At 52.6% G+C, this 25541-nt stretch overlaps 1 protein-coding gene across 3 annotated transcripts in view; it reads right to left on the bottom strand.

Moving 5' to 3' along the window:
• dhx16 (DEAH (Asp-Glu-Ala-His) box polypeptide 16) overlaps positions 1 to 25541 on the bottom strand; it is a 56224-nt gene that overhangs the window by 24111 nt on the left and 6572 nt on the right. For 2 of the 3 annotated variants that reach the window (XM_072259148.1, XM_072259151.1), the window contains exons 4-10: positions 20416 to 20584; positions 13661 to 13717; positions 11398 to 11652; positions 10347 to 10568; positions 6581 to 6769; positions 4578 to 4688; positions 1706 to 1821 (exon numbers count right to left, since the gene is read on the bottom strand). In XM_072259148.1, coding sequence (XP_072115249.1) covers positions 1706 to 1821; positions 4578 to 4688; positions 6581 to 6769; positions 10347 to 10568; positions 11398 to 11652; positions 13661 to 13717; positions 20416 to 20584 — 1119 coding nt within the window. The remainder of the gene's footprint in view (positions 1 to 1705; positions 1822 to 4577; positions 4689 to 6580; positions 6770 to 10346; positions 10569 to 11397; positions 11653 to 13660; positions 13718 to 20415; positions 20585 to 25541) is intronic. The other variant, XM_072259149.1, reaches the window with a different exon arrangement.

Here is a 25541-nt window from a genome sequence, read left to right as displayed (position 1 = left end):
GGAGCATTTCACAGCAGCCACTCAGTCTAATGATCGGGAGGAAACTACAGCACCTGGGGAAAGGAAAACCTCAGTGTAGGAAGAAGGTACAAACTCCACACGCTGACAGTGCCAGCGGTCAGGCTCAAACTCTCAGAGTATCCAGCAGCACTTGCATGCACACATGCGGCTGGGTGATAGGGAAACCACTGTAGGTGAGCCAGCAATGCGTGAGAGTGCACAGGAAATTCAGCAACATGTGAACCCGGTGCAGCTGACAGGCCCGCCAGTGCAGCACTCGAGACCTCGGTTCGATCCCGATCTCTGGCACGCTGTCCGTCTGCGTCTGTCCAGTTGCACGCGGACGCCTGTGTTCGTGTCTGTGCAGTTTGCGCCTTCTCCCTGGGCTGTGTAGGGTTCCCACCGGGCTGCTCCGGTCTCCTCCCATGTCACAGATGTGCTAACTGGCCGTTCTAAGTTGTCCCTGGCATGTAGGTGAGGGACAGAAATCAGGAGACAGGAGGGGTGGATAAACTGGGATGAGTTTCACGCACGTCTGCTCTCACCCCATCCTCCTGCCACGCCACCAGGGACAGGGTTCCTCTTGTCCTCGCCTACTACCCCACCAGCCTCCGCGTCCAGCACAAAATCCTCCGAAACTTCCGCCACCTCCAACTGGATCCCACCACCAAACACATCTTTTCCTCCCTCTCGCTTTCTGCTTTCCACTGGAGTCACTTCCTACACGAGCCCCATGTCCATATGTCCCTCTGCACTGATCTCCCTCCTGGCACTTATCCTTGCAAGTGGAACAAGTGCTTCACCGTCCCCACACCTCCTCCCTCACTCCCATTCAGGGCCCCAAACAGTCCTACAGGTGAGGCGACACTTCACCTGTGAGCCTCCTGGGGTCATATACTGTGTTCAGTGCTCCTGGTGTGACCTCTTGTATATCGGGAGACCGCTTTGCCGAGCATCTACACTCAGTCTGCCAGAACAAGTAGGATCTCCCAGTGGCCACACATTTTCATTCCACACCCCATTCCCATTCCAATATGTCAGTCCGTGCCCTCCTCCACTGTCGGGATAAGGCCACACTTAAGTTGGAGGAACAAAACTTTGTATTCTGTTTGGATAGCCTCCAACCTGATGGCATGAACATCAATTTCTCAAACTTCTAGTAATGGCTCACCACCCCTTCACCATTTCCCATCCCCTTGTCCCTCTCTCATCTCCTTGCCCGCCCAACTACTCCCTCTGGTGCTCCCCGCTCCTTTTTTCTTTCTTTCTTGCATGGCCTTTTGTCTCTTTCACCAATCAACTTCCTAGCTCTTTGCTCCATCCGTCCCTGCCAGGTTTCACCTATCGCCTGGCGTTTCCCTCTCCCCTCCCCTCACCTTTCAAACCTATTCCTCAGCTTTTTCTCTCCAGTCTTGCAAAAGGGTTTCGGCCTGCTGAGTTCCTCCAGCATTTTGTGTGGATTTCCAGCACCTGCAGATTTTCTTGTTTGTGAGTGTAAATGGGTGCTCAGGACCGAAGGGCCGATTTCTGCTCTGTATCTGACACACTACATGGCACAGTGTACACCTGCCACAGAGGGGGACACGGTACTACACATAGTGAGGAGAGAAGGACACACACGTTACGAATTGCACCATCTACAAGGATGCAGGAGTGTGTCTAACAGTGAGGGACACACTGGGGCCACAGCCAACTGTTCCCGTACCTGTATCCTGCCAGGTCCGGCTCCGTCAGGAACTCCCGCAGCAGCATCCCATCAGTCATGTACTTCAGCACCGTGCGCTCCGACGTGCAGTCCTCAAAGCGAATGCTGTATCCCACCTGCGGGGTTACACAGCAATACACACTTTCATTCAGCCGGCTCAGCAGTAAGCCCTAACACAGCAACGCCAGGCACATTGACAACAGTTCCCTCTCTTACTTCCCCACTCACACCTTTCCCTCTTCCTCCGTCACTTCCCCACTCACACCTTTCCCGCTTCCTGTCACTTCCCCACTCACACCTTTCCCTCTGTTACTTCCCCACTCATACCTTTCCCGCTTCCTGTCACTTCCCCATTCACACCTTCCCCTCTCCCTCTGTCACTTCTCCATTCACACCTTTCCCTCTCTCTGTGTTACTTCCCCACTCACACCTTTCTCTCTTCCTCCGTCACTTCCCCACTCACACCTTTCCCTCTCTCTGTCACTTCCCCACTCACACCTTTCCCTCTCTCCGTCACTTCTCCATTCACAGCTTCCCCTCTCCCTGTGTTACTTCCCCACTCACACCTTTCCCTCTTCCTCCGTCACTTCTCCACTCACACCTTTCCCTCTCTCTGTTACTTCCCCACTCACACCTTTCCCTCTCCCTGTGTTACTTCCCCACTCACACCTTCCCCTCTCCCTCTGTCACTTCTCCATTCACACCTTTCCCTCTCCGTGTTACTTCCCCACTCACACCTTTCCCTCTTCCTCTGTCACTTCTCCATTCACACCTTCCCCTCTCCCTGTTACTTCCCCATTCATACCTTTCCCTCTGTTACTTCCCCACTCATACCTTTCCCTCCTGCTGTCACTTTCCCATTCACACCTTTCCCTCTCCCTGTTACTTCCCCATTCATACCTTTCCCTCCTGTTGTCACTTCTCCATTCACACCTTTCCCTCTCCCTCTGTCACTTCCCCATTCATACTTTTCCCTCTCTCTCTCTGTCACTTTCCCACTCACACCTTTCCTTGTCTGTATCGCTCTGCCACTTTGTTGCTACTTCAAGTGAGAACCAGCAGGAAGAGAAGGTGGCTGCTCGATCTCGTTCAGTCTATTCAGTCAACAACGGTTATCTTTATTCTACTCATCTGCCCAGCTTTAGGCGGAGAGGCTTGGGCGTGACACCAGAGCTTAGTCTGGGTGCTCGAGGTTGGGACAGGACGCTGGAAAGGTTTTGAGGTCTCCACAAAAAGTCGCCATTTTTTGCCAGTGGCATCTAGGTGAGGATGCGCTGATGTTTACAATGCTGAGGCCGCATTTAGAATATTGCGTCATTTTTGGTCACTCTGCGATAGCAAGATGTCCTTCAGCTGGGAAGAGATTGGTGAGGATGCTATCAAGAGTCAAGGGAGTGAGTTAGGAGAGAGATTGAGCAGAAAGGGGCATTTTCACTGGAGTGTTAAAGACTAAGAGGTGATCTTATCAAGGTGCATAAACTCATGAGGGACAGAGATAGTACAGAGGCACACAGTCTTTTTCACAGCATTGGGGGATCAAGAACTAGAAGGCACAGATTTAGAGTGAGAGTGGAGAGATTTAATAGGAACCTGAAGGGCAATGTTTGTACACAGAGATGGGCCATACGTGAAATGAGCTGCCAGAGGAAGAGGTTGAGGCAGGTACATTAATATTCAAAAAGACACTTGGGCAGGTCCATGGATACGATAAGTTTAGAGTATTTGGCTATATACAGGAAAATGAGAGTGGTTCAGATAGGAATCTTGTTTGCCGTGGACCATTTGGGTTGAAGGGCCTGTTTCGGTGCTGTCTCACTCCACGACTCTGCCTGTGGCTACAGGAACACTGCCGGCCTCGGTATTAAACAATCGCCCTCGGTAAATGTGCGGCCATTCCTGTGTGGCTGTGTCTGGTGGAGCCTCACACTCTGACCACCCTTGCTTCCCCTTACAACCTTCATTCAGAGCCACCTCCTGCCCAGATGCAGTCCAGATCACCACCCCTTAATCCCAGTTACAGAGACACAGGTAGTTACTGGAATCTGGAGCAACAGACAATCTGCTGGGCGAACTCAGCCAGATGATCAAATCTGTGGAAGATGGGGGAGGGGCGACATAGAATATAGATAGTACAAAACAGCACAGGCCCTTCAGCCCACAACACTGTGCTAACCCTTTAACCTCCTCTCACCCTTCCCTTCAGCAGATCCCTTCATTTTCCTTCATCCATTTGCCTATCTGAAACTTTATTGAACGTCCCTAATGTATCTGCCTGTAGCACCACCCCTGGCAGTGTGTCCCATGTTCCCACTACACTGTGTGCAAAAAAACACTACCTCTGATATTTCTCCCTATACCTTCCTCCAATCACCTTAAAATTATGGCCCCTCATGTTAGCCATTTCCACCTTGGAAAAATGCCTCATCATTTTACGTATCTATCGTCGCTGTTTCGGTTCAAAGTCCTGCATCAGCACGTTACAGATGCTGCTCAACCTGTTCAGTTCCTCCAGCAGATTGTTTGACCACCCGTCACTGTTCCTGAACGACACCCATTGCTATTGGCACTCAGTGCCAGTCGCAACTCCCGCCTGCTGCCCATCGCTACGAACCCCTTGCCATTCTCCTGCAGCCTTTCCCACCACTACACTCACTTCCCACCAGTTTTGTCCTTGTTCCCTCCCCTCATTCCTGTCCTCAGGCATTTCCTCTGCCTGCGATTATTCCCTCCCCCTCCTCTCCGTCCCGTCAGCTCGTCACTCCTTGGCTCTGCACCCTCCCCAGCCGAGCGTTCTGTCTGCCTGCCAATATCCTGGACTCTGCAGCCTCTCAGCCTCTCCCCATTTCCCTGGCGACGCCATGGGACAGCTCACCTCATTCCCCAGCTTGGCCCCAATTTCGTGCGCCACCCTGGCAGCGACGCTCATGGCCGCCACGCGCCGGGGCTGGGTGCAGCCGATCTTCTTCCCGCCGGATGTGTAGCCCTGTGGAGAGAGTGCGAGAGTTCAGGGCCGGGGGGAACCGAGGTGCAGACCGACCTAAGGCAGCAGAGAAACCCACACCCAGCTGCTCCACTCCACTGACCCACTGGCCTGTAACCTTCCACCATCAGTTATCCGAAAAACAGGACAAGCAGACCGAGTATTGAGGACCTGACATCCTGCGGAAAAATACTATTTAATGGATTAGGAATCTCAACAACACGGATAATTTAGGAACCAAATGGCTAAAATAATTGCAAGATTATTTTGACCTGCAATTAAAATAATCCTTTTTAACAATAAAATCTGAATAAAATGAAACACACGCTCGTATGGACAATGATTGAAATTAAGGCCGTGTAACGGCATCCAGTTTTTAAAAAATACTTTTTGTAAGATTTTTTTTTGAGTGCCACACTCTGCCAGAGCCTCGACGACCACTTTTCAAGTGGTTGTCTTGGAGGAAAGATTCTGGGAGTGGTCCCCCACGTCCATCTCACAGCGCAGTCTTTTTTTTTTAACGAGGCTGAGTCGCGAGCTCGACACTCAACCCAGCGTGGATGGAAAGCGTGCCCGGGAGCGGCCCGACTGGGTTTGAGCTCGCTGATGTCACTGTGCCACCAGCCGGCCCTTTTATAAGATACTGGATGAATTAAAATAAGACCAAAGTTGTAGTTTAATCATAATTTGTACTCGTGTATTTTTCACATTATGTGGTGGTCGCTTACCGGCAGAAAGCAGTAGAGAAGTTACATTTAGAGTTTATCACCTTTCTAATTTTTCATTGGTTAAGCAGTAGCACATTACCCACGTGATGTAGCTGTGCAACCATTGATTGGTTTATTCTTATCTAAGGAATTTCTGTTATCTGGATTATAAAGGTGATGGATTTTTTTTAGAGGCACCACCTTTTCTTTTCATTGAATCTACTGAATCTTTGCTTTGGTTCTAAGTTCTTCACTCAGTTTCAAATGTCTACATCTTTGTTTAAACTTTAAAATAAACAGCGTTAAGAATTGAAACTCCTTGCCATTCCTGACCCCCAGAAGAACCCTAAGGATCAGAAAAATAACGGCTGTGTGAAGGCAGTGAAGATCTAACCAATGTTTAGGGGGTATGTGAAGAAATGTATAAATGCTGCCTTACATGTTGACCAGCAGCAGTGACTGCAAAGAACAACCACTGGAGAAGACATTGGTGAGTCAGAGACACAGAGGAGAACTTGCCAAGATGTAGCACACACAAAATGCTGGGGGAACTCAGCAGGTCAGCCAGCATCCGTGGAGGTAAATAAATGTTCCAGTCTGAGGTGCATGAGTCGACTGTTTATTCCAAGCTGTAAATGCTGAGTTCCTCCAGCACTTTATGCACGTTGCCCAAGACTTCCAGCATCCGCAGAATCTCGTGTCACCAGGATGCAACCCTGGCTAGCTTTGTCAAGTCTGGGTAACACCTGAGCACAAGTTATGAGTTTTGGAAGTTGTGAAAGTAAACTAAAGATCTGTACTAATAACTAAAAGTGCTGTGAAACTATAGAGTGCAGAGATTGTTTGAACTGTGTTGAGTACTGACGAAGGGTCTCGGCCCGAAACTTCGACTGTACCTCTTCCTAGAGATGCTGCCTGGCCTGCTGCGTTCACCAGCAACTTTTATGTGTGTTGTTGAATCTTTGAGTTGCTTGAATCAGTCATGGTTAACAAAGAAGTACAGTTGCTTGGCTGAGTCATTGTCTGGTGTTTTCATCGTGCGCTGTATTTAATTGGCCAAACTTATTCTGCACCAGCAACCATTCGGCAGTGAAGCTCTTCCAGATGACGGCAAAACCACAAACACAACATTAGGGTCTAAGTAACCTCACAGCACCAAGTGCCCCGTTAATGCAGACAGGCACTCACCTCCTCATACAGGTACTGAGGGATCTGGGTCGTCTTGCCGGAGCCCGTCTCGCCTTCAATGATGAGGACCTGGTGCTCGGCCACAGCTGCCAGCAGGTCCTCTCGGTAGGGGAAGACAGGCAGGCTCCTCCTCACCTCCTGCAGCGAAGCCTTTTGCCTCTGCGCCTCCGACATCTCATTTGCCTCGTCCTGGGGTGGTGGGGGAGTAGCAGAAGAAAAGCCAGTGAGGCACACACAGATCTGATAACAAATGGACTTCACTGCTCGTGCCGGGCTCCCAACATCTGAGAATACTCTCAATCTGTGGACTCTGTCCACACTTTCCACTGCCCCAAGAAAGCAGCCAACATAATGAACCCCTCCCCTTCCAGTCACTCTTCTCCCCCCCGCCCCGTCAAGCGGAAAATACCAATCACCAGGCTCAAGGACACCTTCTGCCGTGCTGTAATCGGACTCCTGAATGGACCTCTGAGAAGCTAAAGGTGAACTCTTGATCCTCCGTCTACCTCGTTGTTGGCCTTCTAGCTTATTTATCTTCAGAATGATTTATGTATGGAATGATTTGTCTGGATGACATGCAAACACAAGCTTTTCACTGTACCATGATACACATGACAATAATAGCCAATTACCAAACCTTACAGATGGGACAGTGGCATTCCTCATTCTCCACTGACCAACCCTCACAGATTGGACAGTGTTATTCCTCATTCTCCACTGCCTGATCCTCACAGGTGGGACAGTCGCATTCCTCATTCTCCACTACCCAATCCTCATTCTCCACTGCCTGTTCCTCACAGGTGGGACAGTCGCATTCCTCATTCTCCACTACCCAATCCTCACAGATGGGACAGTGGCATTCCTCATTCTCCACTGCCTAATCCTCACAGACGGGGCAGTGGCATTCCTCATTCTCCACTACCCAATCCTCACAGACGGGACAGTGGCATTCCTCATTCTCCACTACCCAATCCTCACAGACGGGGCAGTGTTATTCTTCATTCTCCCCTGACCAACCTTCACAGATTGGACAGTGTTATTCCTCATTCTCCACTGCCTGATCCTCACAGACGGGGCAGTGGCATTCCTCATTCTCCACTACCCAATCCTCACAGACGGGACAGTGGCATTCCTCATTCTCCACTACCCAATCCTCACAGACGGGGCAGTGTTATTCTTCATTCTCCCCTGACCAACCCTCACAGATTGGACAGTGTTATTCCTCATTCTCCACTGCCTGATCCTCACAGACGGGACAGTGGCATTCCTCATTCTCCACTGCCTAATCCTCACAGACGGGGCAGTGGCATTCCTCATTCTTCCCTACCCAATCCTCACAGACGGGACAGTGGCATTCCTCATTCTCCACTACCCGATCCTCACAGATGGGACAGTGGCATTCCTCATTCTCCACTGCCTAATCCTCACAGGTGGGATAGTGGCATTCCTCATTCTCCGCTGCCTGATCCTCACAGATGGGACAGTGGCATTCCTCATTCTCCACTGTCTAATCCTCACAGGTGGGATAGTGGCATTCCTCATTCTCCGCTGCCTGATCCTCACAGATGGGACAGTGGCATTCCTCATTCTCCACTGCCTAATCCTCACAGGTGGGATAGTAGCATTCCTCATTCTCCACTGCCTAATCCTCACAGACGGGGCAGTGGCATTCCTCATTCTCCACTACCCAATCCTCACAGACGGGACAGTGGCATTCCTCATTCTCCACTACCCGATCCTCACAGATGGGACAGTGGCATTCCTCATTCTCCACTGCCTAATCCTCACAGGTGGGATAGTGGCATTCCTCATTCTCCGCTGCCTGATCCTCACAGATGGGACAGTGGCATTCCTCATTCTCCACTGCCTAATCCTCACAGGTGGGATAGTGGCATTCCTCATTCTCCGCTGCCTGATCCTCACAGATGGGACAGTGGCATTCCTCATTCTCCACTGCCTAATCCTCACAGGTGGGATAGTGGCATTCCTCATTCTCCGCTGCCTGATCCTCACAGTTGGGACAGTGGCATTCCTCATTCTCCACTGACCAATCCTCACAGGTGGGCTAGTGGCATTCCTCATTTTCTACTGCCCTGTACCGGACAGGGGACAGGCAGAACTCAGGCACCATTTTACAGATTTCCCAATGCCAACGGCTCCACCCACAGCAGGGGTCCACAGATCCTTCAGTTAATGGGAAGGGTCCATGGCAGTAAAAGGTTGGGAACCCCTGATCTACGGGTTTACAGATGACATCACCGTAGTGGGCCCAATCTCAAATAACGATCAGTTGGAGTATCGGGAGGAGTTAGTGAGCCTAGTGACATGTTGTCATGGCAACAACCTTCCCCTCCATGTCAGCAAACGGAAGAGGAGCTGCTCAGTGACTTCAGGATGTTGGGGCGGTGCACAAGCTCCTGTCTACACCAATGCTGTGAGGTGGAGATGGCTGAGAGCTTTAGGTTTCTAGGCACAAACATTATCAATACATCAAGTAGAGCAAATTCCCCAGTAGCCCTATTCCCTTAGGAAGCTACAGAAATTCGGCACGTTCCCTTTCTTATCGATGCGCTATACAAACATCCTGTCTGGATGCATCACGGCTTGGTACATCACACAAGCCAGCCTCCTGTCTATGCACTCTGTCTACACGCTGTAACCAGGCTTGCAAAAGGACCTCTTATGAGCTAAAGGTGAAATCCTGATCTCTCCACCTCCCTTGCACCTTATTATCTGCCTACACCGTCACTGTTATTGTTTCCCTGTACTACCCCGTGATGAAAAGATCTGTATGGATGGCATGCAAAATAAATTCTGCACTGTACCTCGGTACTCGTGACAATAGTAAACCAACTTAGCCCTGCTACTAGAAGAGTACGCCCCTGTAATTCCGCATACCCAACATTAGGGTTGTTCCACGACTAAACATCTCCAGAGTAAAACCCAATACCATCCTCCGAGATTTCCACAAAGGGAGAGGACAGGATGGGAATGCCGAAACAGCAAGACAACGAATAGAGCGGTTAACCCAAATGCTGAGACGTTTACGCCAGTGGGAGTCACACAGACACAATTTAAGGGGCTGATCATGTAAAACTGAGGTGCAGCGAAATTTCTTCTCTCACTGGGTAGTAAAGATCTCTGGAATTCTCTGCCCCTGAGGGAGCTGGAGGCCGATCATTAGATATATTTAAGGTGGAGATATATAAATATTGGAGAGACTGAGGAATTGAGGGAGTTGGTGAACTGGCACAGAAGGGGCAGCCAGCATAGCAAAAGAGGGCACAAAGGCTCAAGGGGCTGAGTGGCCTACTTTGTGTGGAATGTGGCTTGAGATTCCACAGGATCAAAGGAGGATGCAGAGGGTTGCAGACTCAGACATCTCCATCACAGGCACAACCCTCTCCACCATCAGGAACATCTTCACGAGGCAGTGTCTGAAGAAGACAGCATCCATCACAACCTGGCATATGGCCTTCTCTCATTACTACCATCGGGGAGGAGGTACAGGAGCCTGAAGACACACACTCAATGTTTTAGGAACAGTTCCTTAACCTCCACCATCAGATTTCGGAACACTTCATAAACACTACCTCACTGTTCTTGCACAATTTTTAAATATTTCTTATTGTAACGTGTAACAATTTTTTACGTATTGCACTGTACTGCTGCCACAAAACAAGAGGTTTCACCGTATCTGTCAGTGATAATGAAGCCGACTCAGTATCCGGGCAGCAGAGAGAGGAGGTCAGAGTGTGGGGCCTACCTTGGAGACTGTGCCCTGCATAGGCATGGAGCTGACAAACTCGATCATCTCGTCCTCCTCCATCACGAACTCGTACTCCTTCTGCTTGTTGCGCTCGCGGGCATCCCTGGCGCCGAACTTCAAAAGGGCGGCATCCATGTGCGCCTCCTCCCACCGCTTCTGCTCGTCCCGGGGGGCGTGCTTCCCCTCCGCCTCGGGCTCCTCATAGCGATCCGGCACCTTCTTTGGAAACACGGCAGGGTCAGGGGGTCGGCGGGGGAGAGAACAGAGGCATTGAGGAGGGGCGGCAGCAATCCGAGCCGGATGGAGAGGTGACAAACAAACGTAGTGGGCTCGAGGCAAGGGCAGAGCTGTCTGGTAGGACAGGGGTGTCTCATGGCCTGGGGCAACCAGCTTTCACTCCCAACACGTAGGGGACATCGCACCGGAGTAGTGGGAAGAGCTGCTGGCTCACAGTTCTGCAGGCCCGGGGCTTAATCTCGACCTCGGGTGCCGTTTGACTGTGTGCCAAGTTTCCTCATCCTCCCCCCACCCCCTCGTGCACTGAATTCCTCCCTCATCTCCAGCTGTGCTGGGAGACGGGCTAACGTAAAGGACCCATTTTGGGAAAGGTGGAGAGTGGAAATTGATAGGCATGTGGGTCACTTGGAAAATTAGTGGGAACAGGATGAGTCGGGGGGGGGGGGGAAATTGATGGGGATGTGGGTTACTGGGAAAATTATTGGGAACAGGAGGGGCCTGTGACCTGGAAGTCCCCTGCTGTGTGGGCAGCAAACATGGAATACAGATGGAATAGGTTCTGGGTGTACATCCCGTACCAGTCCCAGTCCCAGTCACCACCACACGCATTCTCCCTCGGACTTCGCCCTCTGACGTCTCGCCCCACAGATTAGCGTGGCATTCCTGCTTTCCGGATTATTACTTCACCCAAGGGCAAGAAACGAAGAATGAAGAAGGAAAACACAGGGAAGGGGCTCGACAAGCCGGGGGAAGTAACCTGAGAGCTCCAGCCTGCAGCCGGCACCCCTCCCCGAGCCCGGTCTGCACCCACCTTGTTGCGGGACTCCTCGGGCATGTAGTAGCGGTTGCTTTTCTCCTGTTTCTCCTGCTCTCCGGCGGCCTTGTACTCCCGGGCCAGGTCCCGCACTTTCTTCTTGTATTCCAGCTGCTGCTTCTCCCGCTCGGTGAGGATGCTGGGCGAGAACAAGTACTCGTCGTCCCGGATCTCCGCCTCCAGGTCCTCCAGCTTCTCCTGCTCCCGCTTGCCCAGGTATTCCCGCCGCGACCTCTTGCGGAGCTCCGGGATCTGGGTTGGGAAAGGTCAGAGGTGACACAGGTTAGAACCGCCCGGCTTCTGACAACTGCAAGGCCTCTACACCAGCACTCGCAACTTGTGTGCAGACACGAATGGCAGAAGCGCAGATAGGATCAGAAGAGGCTGCAGAGGACTGTGGATTTGAGCCAGACTTTTCATGAGCACAGCCCTCCCCGTCATCAAGGATACCTTCAATAGGCCATTCCTCAAGACAGCACCTATCACTAATGACCCTCACTACCCAGGACATGCCCTCTTCTCATTATTACCAGAAGCCTGAAGACCCACACGCAGTGCAGTGCTGAAATCTTGAGCAACCCACACAGAAAGCCTCCAACCTGACCTCATGAACATCAATTTGTTTAACTTCTGGAAAATGCTCTCCTGGATCCCTTCTCTCTTCTTCAGTTCTCCAGCCCAGTTCCCCTCTCACCTTTCTCTTCTCCTCACCTGTCCATCACCTCCTCCCTCTGGTGGCCCTCGTCTTTACCTTTCGTCTATGGTCCAATGTCCTCCCCTATATTAGATTCCTCCTTCAGTCCTTTATCTCTTCCACTTATTCCCCCCCACCACCAACTTCTTACTTCATCTCCCCTCTCCAGCTCTTACTCCTGCCCCTCACCTTCTCGTTCTGACTTCATCCCCCTTCCTCTGCAGTCTTGATGAAATCTCGGCCCGAATTGTCAACTGCTCATTCCCCTCCAGAGATTTGCTCAGTTCCACCAGCATTCTGCGTGCACTGTTCAGGAGCAAGGCAAATTAGGTACAAAGGAAAACGCACCCCCGCAGGGTTAACATCTAGCTTCTCTACCCAGCAGTTCACGGTGTACAAGGGGTTCAAACCCAGAAGGACCCTGTTCACACTGCGAGTGGCTGCCTCCTGGGGCTTTTCAGGGGGACACCTGGAGGAGAAGCTGCTGTAGAAGCCAACACAGTGGAATTTGTCCCAGGGTGTCGGCTGGAGACCAGGTTACTACCCCATGAAGCAAGCACGGTCGGACTGCAGGTACACGGAAGAACATCTGGAGCAGGAGTTGGCCATCTTCCCCACCAAGTCTGCTCCAAACTCAATAAGATCTGGCCGTGGATTCCACCAACCTGCCTTCTCCCCAGCTCCGCTGACATGAATCTAACTCTGATTTAAATATATTCAATGAGGTGTCTTCTACTGCTTCCTGGGCAGAGAATGTTACAGGTTCACTACTCTCTGGAAAAAAAAAGCATCTCTTTATCTCCGTCCTAAATCTATTTCCTCAAACTTGAGACTACATCCCCTAGTTTTCACTTCGCTACCAGTAGAAACAAATCTTTTGCCTCCTTATCTATCACTTTCATAATTTTATACTTCTCTCAGATCCCATCTCATTCTGCTGAATTCCAGTGAGAATAGTCCTAGACGACTCAACCACTCATCAGAGGCTAACCCCCTCATCTCTGGAATCAACCTGGTCAAACTCATCTGCAGCACCTCTGAAGCTAGTATACCTTTTCTGAAACGCAGAGAGACCAGAACTATGCACAGGTCTCTGGGTGCGGCCTCACCAGTGCCCGGTACAATTGCAGCATAACCTCCCTGTTCTTAAATTCAATCCCTCTAGCAATGAAGGCCAACATTCTAGCTGCTATCCTGGTAACACGTCCCCACCCATGCGCAAGGAAAGTGGCTGCAGGTAGAGCCATTAGGAAGGAGCTTTGCAGAGGAAAGCTGTGCAGGGTCTGAGGGTAGTAATTCTCTGCAAACCCCTGCACTGAATGAAGGGTGTATGGAGGCAGGGTCATTAGGGTATAAAGTGGTAGATTAATCTTTGAAGGATTGGGGGATTGAGAGTAATGGGGAACTGACACAGGGGAGTGGTTGCCTGGAGGAGATCAGCCATTATTCACATTCAACCCTAATCTGCCCCCCCATTTCTTGTGAGTCATTTCTCTTTTGTCTTCACAAAACAAATGCCTGGCGGCCACAACAAGTGAGCTCTGTCAAACCAAACAGCTGTCGTACCAGCGCCTTCTGATCCTCTTCAGTCATCTTCAGGCGTTTCTGTGCCTCTTCATAGGCCTACAAACAAATGAACACAGGGTCAGAGTCAGACAGCACAAATGATCACAGGGACCAGGGTCAGAGTCAGACAGCACAAATGATCACAGGGACCAGGGTCAGAGTCAGACAGCACAAATGATCACAGGGACCAGGGTCAGAGTCAGAAAGTACAAATGATCACAGGGACCAGGGTCAGAGTCAGACAGTACAAATGATCACAGGGACCAGGGTCAGAGTCAGACAGCACAAATGATCACAGGGACCAGGGTCAGAGTCAGACAGCACAAATGATCACAGGGACCAGGGTCAGAGTCAGACAGCACAAATGATCACAGGGACCAGGGTCAGAGTCAGACAGTACAAATGATCACAGGGACCAGGATCAGACAGTACAAATGATCACAGGGACCAGGGTCAGAGTCAGACAGCACAAATGATCACAGGGACCAGGGTCAGAGTCAGACAGTACAAATGATCACAGGGACCAGGGTCAGAGTCAGACAGCACAAATGATCACAGGGACCAGGGTCAGAGTCAGACAGCACAAATGATCACAGGGACCAGGGTCAGAGTCAGACAGTACAAATGATCACAGGGACCAGGATCAGACAGTACAAATGATCACAGGGACCAGGGTCAGAGTCAGACAGTATAAATGATCACAGGGACCAGGGTCAGAGTCAGACAGTACAAATGATCACAGGGACCAGGGTCAGAGTCAGACAGTACAAATGATCACAGGGACCAGGGTCAGAGTCAGACAGCACAAATGATCACAGGGACCAGGGTCAGAGTGAGACAGTACAAATGATCACAGGGACCAGGGTCAGAGTCAGACAGCACAAATGATCACAGGGACCAGGGTCAGAGACAGACAGCACAAATGATCACAGGGACCAGGGTCAGAGTCAGACAGCACAAATGATCACAGGGACCAGGGTCAGAGTCAGACAGTACAAATGATCACAGGGACCAGGGTCAGAGTCAGACAGTACAAATGATCACAGGGACCAGGGTCAGAGTCAGACAGCACAAATGATCACAGGGACCAGGGTCAGAGTCAGACAGCACAAATGATCACAGGGACCAGGGTCAGAGTCAGACAGTACAAATGATCACAGGGACCAGGGTCAGAGTCAGACAGTATAAATGATCACAGGGACCAGGGTCAGAGTCAGACAGTATAAATGATCACAGGGACCAGGGTCAGAGTCAGACAGTATAAATGATCACAGGGACCAGGGTCAGAGTCAGACAGCACAAATGATCACAGGGACCAGGGTCAGAGTCAGACAGTACAAATGATCACAGGGACCAGGGTCAGAGTCAGACAGCACAAATGATCACAGGGACCAGGGTCAGAGTCAGACAGCACAAATGATCACAGGGACCAGGGTCAGAGTCAGACAGTACAAATGATCACAGGGACCAGGGTCAGAGTCAGACAGCACAAATGATCACAGGGACCAGGGTCAGAGTCAGACAGCACAAATGATCACAGGGACCAGGGTCAGAGTCAGACAGTACAAATGATCACAGGGACCAGGGTCAGAGTCAGACAGTATAAATGATCACAGGGACCAGGGTCAGAGTCAGACAGCACAAATGATCACAGGGACCAGGGTCAGAGTCAGACAGTACAAATGATCACAGGGACCAGGGTCAGAGTCAGACAGCACAAATGATCACAGGGACCAGGGTCAGAGTCAGACAGCACAAATGATCACAGGGACCAGGGTCAGAGTCAGACAGTACAAATGATCACAGGGACCAGGGTCAGAGTCAGACAGCACAAATGATCACAGGGACCAGGGTCAGAGTCAGACAGCACAAATGATCACAGGGACCAGGGTCAGAGTCAGACAGTACAAATGATCACAGGGACCAGGGTCAGAGTCAGACAGTATAAATGATCACAGGGACCAGGGTCAGAGTCAGACAGTACAAATGATCACAGGGACCAGGGTCAGAGTCAGACAGTACAAATGATCACAGGGACCAGGGTCAGAGTCAGACAGCACAAATGATCACAGGGACCAGGGTCAGAGTCAGACAGTACAAATGATCACAGGGACCAGGGTCAGAGTCAGACAGTACAAATGATCACAGGGACCAGGGTCAGAGTCAGACAGCACAAATGATCACAGGGACCAGGGTCAGAGTCAGACAGTATAAATGATCACAGGGACCAGGGTCAGAGTCAGACAGTATAAATGATCACAGGGACCAGGGTCAGAGTCAGACAGCACAAATGATCACAGGGACCAGGGTCAGAGTCAGACAGTACAAATGATCACAGGGACCAGCGTCAGAGTCAGACAGTATAAATGATCACAGGGACCAGGGTCAGAGTCAGACAGCACAAATGATCACAGGGACCAGGGTCAGAGTCAGACAGCACAAATGATCACAGGGACCAGGGTCAGAGTCAGACAGTACAAATGATCACAGGGACCAGGGTCAGAGTCAGACAGTATAAATGATCACAGGGACCAGGGTCAGAGTCAGACAGTATAAATGATCACAGGGACCAGGGTCAGAGTCAGACAGCACAAATGATCACAGGGACCAGGGTCAGAGTCAGACAGCACAAATGATCACAGGGACCAGGGTCAGAGTCAGACAGTACAAATGATCACAGGGACCAGGGTCAGAGTCAGACAGCACAAATGATCACAGGGACCAGGGTCAGAGTCAGACAGCACAAATGATCACAGGGACCAGGGTCAGAGTCAGACAGTACAAATGTTCACAGGGACCAGGGTCAGAGTCAGACAGTACAAATGATCACAGGGACCAGGGTCAGAGTCAGACAGCACAAATGATCACAGGGACCAGGGTCAGAGTCAGACAGTACAAATGATCACAGGGACCAGGGTCAGAGTCAGACAGTACAAATGATCACAGGGACCAGGGTCAGAGTCAGACAGCACAAATGATCACAGGGACCAGGGTCAGAGTCAGACAGTATAAATGATCACAGGGACCAGGGTCAGAGTCAGACAGTATAAATGATCACAGGGACCAGGGTCAGAGTCAGACAGCACAAATGATCACAGGGACCAGGGTCAGAGTCAGACAGTACAAATGATCACAGGGACCAGGGTCAGAGTCAGACAGTATAAATGATCACAGGGACCAGGGTCAGAGTCAGACAGTATAAATGATCACAGGGACCAGGGTCAGAGTCAGTCAGTATAAATGATCACAGGGACCAGGGTCAGAGTCAGACAGTATAAATGATCACAGGGACCAGGGTCAGAGTCAGACAGTACAAATGATCACAGGGAACAGAGTGAGACGGCAGCCACATAGTTTATCGAGAGATCCAAAGATACGCAGACCATACTAACACCTGTAACAGGAGTCCAGCCTGTAACGCATATGCACCCACAATTCTGGTTATATGCTTCTTGCCTCTTTCTTATCAATTCCCTTCATTAATTTTATAAACCCCTCCTCCCCCCGAACTGATCAGTTAGATGACCCACGCCCAGGTACCCAATGTTCTATTTTTAAAATCCCTGAAAAGCTCAATACAATTCCAGCCTTTAACCCACTTGCAGGAATCCATTATTCCAGGTGTAAACAAACATCCCTGGAATAGATCTGGGGATGCGTTGCTTGTATATAAGGCCGCTGAACCCGAGGATTAGAACTCAGCCTATACTAGATTCCTTGGTATCTATTATTCCAGGAATAAATCTCCCGAACCCAGCCTGTGACCTATTCCGCGGTATCCATTATTCTGCATACAAAACCCTGAACCCCTGGATTAGATTTCAGCCTGCAACTCAGTCCTGGGTATCTGTTATTTTAATTATTAATGCCTCGAACCCTTGAATTAAATTCCATTTGGTAATCACAGCCAGGTATCTGTCGTTCCATATATAAACCACCCAGACTCCTCGATAGGATTCCAGCCTGGGCGGGTGCCATTTTCAATATAAAGCACCCGAACCTCAGTGACGTTTCAGCGCAGTGACTCACGTGGTTAGTGCGGTTACGCACTGGCTTGAGTTCAGACGCAGTCAGTGTCAGCAGAATACTTGGGCTGTAAAAGGCATCGCAGCCAGAACTGAACCTGGCACCACAGAGTCGGTGGATGGCGGCTTGCTCTGGAAGTGTGGCTGGGATCTACTCACATTGGCTTCATCACGCCGGATCGAAAGAGGCTGCCGAGGGTTGTCGACTCAGCCAGCTCCATCACAGGCACAAACCTCCCCTCCATCGAGGTGCCTCAAGAAGACAGCTTCCACAATTAGAACCCTCACCAGCAGGACATGCCTCTTCCATCATTACCATCGGGAGCAGGGGTGGTATACACGAGCCTGAAGACCCACAGACATTTTGGGAACAGATTCTTCCCCTCTTCCACCAGATTTCTGAACTTCTTGCACCATTAATAATTTTATTTCTTACTGAAACATATTGATTATTATGTCTTGCACTGTACTGTTGTCACAGAACAAATTTCAAGACGTTTGTCACTGAAAGTGAACCTGATTCTGATTCGAATTCTACAGAAACCAGGATGCTGTGTAAAGCCACATTGCCACAGTGGGCAATCTCGATTAACTCTTAGTTTCTTAGAGCCTGTGAAAAGCAAATGCGAACAGCTTCCCTCTCCACAGATGCTGCCTGATCTGCTGAGCGCTTTCAGTGCTTTGATTTTATTTCAGGTTTCCAGCACCTGCAGCACTTGAATTCAACCCGTGGGACCCTTCGCCCTCCAGCTCCCAGGTACTGAGAGCGCACAGCTGGACAGGTGGGACAGACGTACCAACTCATCCGACACTCTGCAACAACACCTGTTCCTACAACTAATTTATCACATCAAACACCCCCCAGGCTCTGCAGAGATACAGGAGATTCTGCAGACACTAGAAATCCTGAGCAACAGACGCCAATGACATGGAAGTGTAGTGGTTAGCACAGTGCCTTACAGAACAGATGACCTGGGCTCAATTCCCATCACTGCCTGTAAGGAGTTTGTACATTCTCCCCATGACCACTTGGATTTCCTCTCCGGGTGCTCCGGTTTCCTCCCACAGTCCAAAGACGTACCAGCTGGAGGTTAATCCGTCATCATAAATTGTCCTGTGATTAGGCTAGGATTAAATCAAGGGATTGCTGGGTGGCGTGGCTCGTCGGGCCCATTCCACACTGCATCTCCATCGATCGATTGATTGATTGATAGATAAATCAATCAATAAATAAATAGCTAGACACAGCAAATCAGGCAGGATCCATGGAAGAGAATAAACAGCCAACATTTTGGAGTGAGACCCTTCTATTTTATTTTTTTTTATCGTAACTTTTATTCCCTTCCACAGATACTGCCTGACTTGCCGAGTTCCTCCCGGTTCTTCTGAGAAGTGTTACTTGACAAGAACTAGCGCAATGCCATAAGCAGTTGCGAGCCTCAATAAAAAAAGGCTGGCTCAACACAAAGGGCCTTAAGCCGCATCATGAAGGGAAAGAAACAATCGAGTTACAGATTAAGCCAAGAGCTGAAATCAGAATCAGGTTTATATCACTGACACTTGGCGTGGAATGTATGGTTCTGCAGCAGCAGAATGGTGTGGAGACACACAAGTTACAAAATTTGGCAAGGCAGTGTCGATGGGCTGACGGTGGGTTTTCAGGCACCACGCAATGGTAGTAACAAAATGGTGCAAGTGCAGTAAAGATTCACTATTCTGCCAGGACTAGAGGGCGGGAGTTACAAGGAGAGGCAGAATGGACTGGAATTGTTTTTCCTGGAGTGAGGGAGGCTGAGAGGTGGAATATGTGAGGTGAATTGCTATGGCAATCTTTTGCCGAGCTTAAGGAAGCATAAAACTAGAGGCCATAAGTTTAAGATGAGAGGCGTCAGGTCAAGGGCATCTGAGGGGAAGATTTTCACGGAGGATGGTGGGTACATGGAAATTTAAAAATGTGTACAAATTACAACATTTCGAAGATATTTGGACAGGTCCATGGACAGGAAAGGTTTTGATGGACATGGGCCAAACTCAGGCATACAGGACTCGCTCAGGAAGGCACGTTGTTCCGTACAGACAAGCTGGAGCGAAGGGCCTGTTTCTGTGTCATATGACTCTCGGAACACGGTCAACCCTGACCAACGGAAAGCACCTGGGTGTAAAACGCCTTGGGACGGCAATTGCTCTGCACGTGACGACAAGAAGCAGCGGAGAATCATGGACACAATCCAGCACATCACAGGAACCAGCCTTCCTTCTCACGGACTCTGTCGACACGTCTCACTGCCTCAGTAAAGCAGGCGGTGTAATCAAAGACCCACCCACCCCGGACATTCTCCCTCCTCCCCTCTCCCATCAGGCAGAAGGTACAAAAGACAGAAAGCATGTACCACCAGGCTCAACAGCTTCTAACCTGCTGTTATCAGACTTCTGAATGCAACAAGATGGACTCCTGGCCTCACAATCCCTCACTACCTTTTACTTGCACTACACTTTACTCTGCATTGTTAGTTCTACCTGAGTGCACCTTCTAATGATCTGGTCTGTATGAACAGTGGGCAAAACAAGCTTTTCACTGGATCTTAGTACACATGACAGCAATAAAACCAGAAGGCAGTGTTAGCCACGTGGAGTGTCAGAGAGCCCAGACACATGTGTGTCATGTCTGGAGGTAACAGAGTCTCTGAACAGGCTGGAGGGTTGACTGGCCCAGTTCCTGAGCTTGCCTACCTTTTTATCGGAGCGCTCCAGGACAAGGCGGGTCCTGTCCTTGTCCCGCTTTTTGATCCGCTCAGCAAAAGCGTCCCGCTCCTCCAGATCTTTCAGCCGGTCCTTCTCTTCCTTCTCCCATTCTTCCTCCTCGGACGCTGACTGCTTGCGAGGGGATGGCGACTTCTTCCTGAATGGAGGAGTGCAGAGGTCAGTGGGACACACCGGACCCCAGCAACACCGGTCAGTGGGGCACACCGGACTGGGTGAAACACCGGTCAGTGGGGCACACCGGACTGGGTGAAACACCGGTCAGTGGGGCACACCGGACTGGGTGAAACACCGGTCAGTGGGGCACACCATACTGGGTGAAACACCTGTCAGTGGGGCACACCGGACTGGGTGAAACACCGGTCAGTGGGACACAGCGGACTGGGTGAAACACCAGTCAGTGGGGCACACCGGACTGGGTGAAACAACGGTCAGTGGGGCACACCGGACTGGGTGAAACACCGGTCAGTGGGGCACGGCGGACTGGGTGAAACACCTGTCAGTGGGACACACTGGACTGGGTGAAACACCGGTCAGTTGGAGACACCGGACTGGGTGAAACACCGGTCAGTTGGAGACACCAGACTGGGTGAAACACCTGTCAGTGGGGCACAGCGGACTGGGTGAAACACCGGTCAGTGGGGCACACCGGACTGGGTGAAACACCGGTCAGTTGGAGACACCGGACTGGGTGAAACACCGGTCAGTGGGGCACAGCGGACTGGGTGAAACACCGGTCAGTGGGGCACAGCGGACTGGGTGAAACACCGGTCAGTGGGGCACACCGGACTGGGTGAAACACCGGTCAGTGGGGCACGGCGGACTGGGTGAAACACCTGTCAGTGGGACACACCGGACTGGGTGAAACACCGGTCAGTTGGAGACACCGGACTGGGTGAAACACCGGTCAGTGGGGCACAGCGGACTGGGTGAAACACCGGTCAGTGGGGCACACCGGACTGGGTGAAACACCGGTCAGTGGGGCACACCAGACTGGGTGAAACACCGGTCAGTGGGGCACACCGGACTGGGTGAAACACCTGTCAGTGGGACACACCGGACTGGGTGAAACACCGGTCAGTGGGGCACACCGGACTGGGTGAAACACCTGTCAGTGGGGCACACCGGACTGGGTGAAACACCGGTCAGTGGGACACACCGGACCCCAGCAACACCGGTCAGTGGGGCACACCGGACTGGGTGAAACACCGGTCAGTGGGGCACACTGGACTGGGTGAAACACCGGTCAGTGGGGCACACCGGACCCCAGCAACACCGGTCAGTGGGGCACACCGGACTGGGTGAAACACCGGTCAGTGGGGCACACCGGACTGGGTGAAACACCGGTCAGTGGGGCACACCGGATTGGGTGAAACACCTGTCAGTGGGGCACAGCGGACTGGGTGAAACACCGGTCAGTGGGGCACAGCGGACTGGGTGAAACACCTGTCAGTGGGGCACAGCGGACTGGGTGAAACACCTGTCAGTGGGGCACAGCGGACTGGGTGAAACACCGGTCAGTGGGGCACACCGGACTGGGTGAAACACCGGTCAGTGGGGCACACCGGACTGGGTGAAACACCGGTCAGTGGGGCACACCGGACTGGGTGAAACACCGGTCAGTGGGGCACAGCGGATTGGGTGAAACACCGGTCAGTGGGGCACAGCGGACTGGGTGAAACACCTGTCAGTGGGACACACCGGACTGGGTGAAACACCGGTCAGTGGGGCACACCGGACTGGGTGAAACACCGGTCAGTGGGGCACACCGGACTGGGTGAAACACCGGTCAGTGGGGCACAGCGGATTGGGTGAAACACCGGTCAGTGGGGCACAGCGGACTGGGTGAAACACCTGTCAGTGGGACACACCGGACTGGGTGAAACACCGGTCAGTGGGGCACAGCGGACTGGGTGAAACACCGGTCAGTGGGAGACACCGGACTGGGTGAAACACCGGTCAGTGGGGCACACCGGACTGGGTGAAACACCGGTCAGTGGGGCACGGCGGACTGGGTGAAACACCGGTCAGTGGGGCACACCGGACTGGGTGAAACACCGGTCAGTGGGGCACGGCGGACTGGGTGAAACACCGGTCAGTGGGGCACGGCGGACTGGGTGAAACACCGGTCAGTGGGGCACGGCGGACTGGGTGAAACACCGGTCAGTGGGGCACGGCGGACTGGGTGAAACACCGGTCAGTGGGGCACACCGGACTGGGTGAAACACCGGTCAGTGGGGCACACCGGACTGGGTGAAACACCGGTCAGTGGGGCACACCGGACTGGGTGAAACACCGGTCAGTGGGGCACACCGGACTGGGTGAAACACCGGTCAGTGGGGCACAGCGGACTGAGTGAAACACCGGTCAGTGGGGCACACCGGACTGGGTGAAACACCGGTCAGTGGGAGACACCGGACTGGGTGAAACACCGGTCAGTGGAGCACACCGGACTGGGTGAAACACCGGTCAGTGGGGCACACCGGACTGGGTGAAACACCTGTCAGTGGGGCACAGCGGACTGAGTGAAACACCGGTCAGTTGGAGACACCGGACTGGGTGAAACACCGGTCAGTGGGGCACACCGGACTGGGTGAAACACCTGTCAGTGGGGCACAGCGGACTGAGTGAAACACCGGTCAGTTGGAGACACCGGACTGGGTGAAACACCGGTCAGTGGGGCACACCGGACTGGGTGAAACACCGGTCAGTGGGGCACACCGGACTGGGTGAAACACCTGTCAGTGGGGCACAGCGGACTGGGTGAAACACCGGTCAGTGGGGCACACCGGACTGGGTGAAACACCGGTCAGTGGGGCACACCGGACTGGGTGAAACACCTGTCAGTGGGGCACAGCGGACTGGGTGAAACACCGGTCAGTGGGGCACAGCGGACTGGGTGAAACACCTGTCAGTGGGGCACACCGGACTGGGTGAAACACCGGTCAGTGGGGCACACCGGACTGGGTGAAACACCGGTCAGTGGGGCACACCGGACTGGGTGAAACACCGGTCAGTGGGGCACACCGGACTGGGTGAAACACCGGTCAGTGGGGCACACCGGACTGGGTGAAACACCTGTCAGTGGGGCACACCGGACTGGGTGAAACACCGGTCAGTGGGGCACACCGGACTGGGTGAAACACCGGTCAGTGGGGCACACCGGACTGGGTGAAACACCTGTCAGTGGGGCACAGCGGACTGGGTGAAACACCTGTCAGTGGGGCACAGCGGACTGGGTGAAACACCGGTCAGTGGGGCACACCGGACTGGGTGAAACACCGGTCAGTGGGGCACAGCGGACTGGGTGAAACACCTGTCAGTGGGACACACCGGACTGGGTGAAACACCGGTCAGTGGGGCACAGCGGACTGGGTGAAACACCGGTCAGTGGGAGACACCGGACTGGGTGAAACACCGGTCAGTGGGGCACACCGGACTGGGTGAAACACCGGTCAGTGGGGCACGGCGGACTGGGTGAAACACCGGTCAGTGGGGCACACCGGACTGGGTGAAACACCGGTCAGTGGGGCACGGCGGACTGGGTGAAACACCGGTCAGTGGGGCACGGCGGACTGGGTGAAACACCGGTCAGTGGGGCACGGCGGACTGGGTGAAACACCGGTCAGTGAGGCACGGCGGACTGGGTGAAACACCGGTCAGTGGGGCACACCGGACTGGGTGAAACACCGGTCAGTGGGGCACACCGGACTGGGTGAAACACCGGTCAGTGGGGCACACCGGACTGGGTGAAACACCGGTCAGTGGGGCACACCGGACTGGGTGAAACACCGGTCAGTGGGGCACAGCGGACTGAGTGAAACACCGGTCAGTGGGGCACACCGGACTGGGTGAAACACCGGTCAGTGGGAGACACCGGACTGGGTGAAACACCGGTCAGTGGAGCACACCGGACTGGGTGAAACACCGGTCAGTGGGGCACACCGGACTGGGTGAAACACCTGTCAGTGGGGCACAGCGGACTGAGTGAAACACCGGTCAGTTGGAGACACCGGACTGGGTGAAACACCGGTCAGTGGGGCACACCGGACTGGGTGAAACACCGGTCAGTGGGGCACACCGGACTGGGTGAAACACCTGTCAGTGGGGCACAGCGGACTGGGTGAAACACCGGTCAGTGGGGCACACCGGACTGGGTGAAACACCGGTCAGTGGGGCACACCGGACTGGGTGAAACACCTGTCAGTGGGGCACAGCGGACTGGGTGAAACACCGGTCAGTGGGGCACAGCGGACTGGGTGAAACACCTGTCAGTGGGGCACAGCGGACTGGGTGAAACACCGGTCAGTGGGGCACACCGGACTGGGTGAAACACCGGTCAGTGGGGCACAGCGGACTGGGTGAAACACCGGTCAGTGGGGCACACCGGACTGGGTGAAACACCGGTCAGTGGGGCACACCGGACTGGGTGAAACACCGGTCAGTGGGGCACACCGGACTGGGTGAAACACCTGTCAGTGGGGCACACCGGACTGGGTGAAACACCGGTCAGTGGGGCACACCGGACTGGGTGAAACACCGGTCAGTGGGGCACACCGGACTGGGTGAAACACCGGTCAGTGGGGCACACCGGACTGGGTGAAACACCGGTCAGTGGGGCACACCTGACTGCGTGAAACCGAGGCCCGGACCCAGCAACAATAGACAGGCCTGCACACTCCCTTCTCACACCAAACCCCCTGTAATAGCTCAGGACCCAGCAACGTTACTGCTTTCCCAGTATCAATCACACAGCCCTTTAGCCCATTGTGTTTGTACCAACAATAAAACACCAGCATGTGGTCTACAGCTTGGTCAAGTGCCTGCCCAGAGTACCTGCCTCCTGCACCTTCTCAGGCAGAAGGGGGTCACATTCAGAACACCCTCAGCATGAAAATATTCCCTTCAGAATCCCTCTAAGCCCCCCACTCGCCTAAAAACCAAAACTTTGCCCTCTAGTTATAGAGTAATACAGCACAGAATCAGGCTCGTTAGCCCGATGGTCCATGGTGACAAAGGCTCCATCTAAGCTGGTCCCACTTACATATGCTTTGCCGGGATCCTAAACCTTTCCTCTCCGTGTACCTGTGCCAAGT

This window comes from Mobula birostris, chromosome 5, assembly GCF_030028105.1.
Source record: "Mobula birostris isolate sMobBir1 chromosome 5, sMobBir1.hap1, whole genome shotgun sequence".
Lineage (NCBI taxonomy): Eukaryota > Metazoa > Chordata > Chondrichthyes > Myliobatiformes > Myliobatidae > Mobula > Mobula birostris.
This window is presented reverse-complemented; position numbering and strand designations above follow the sequence as displayed.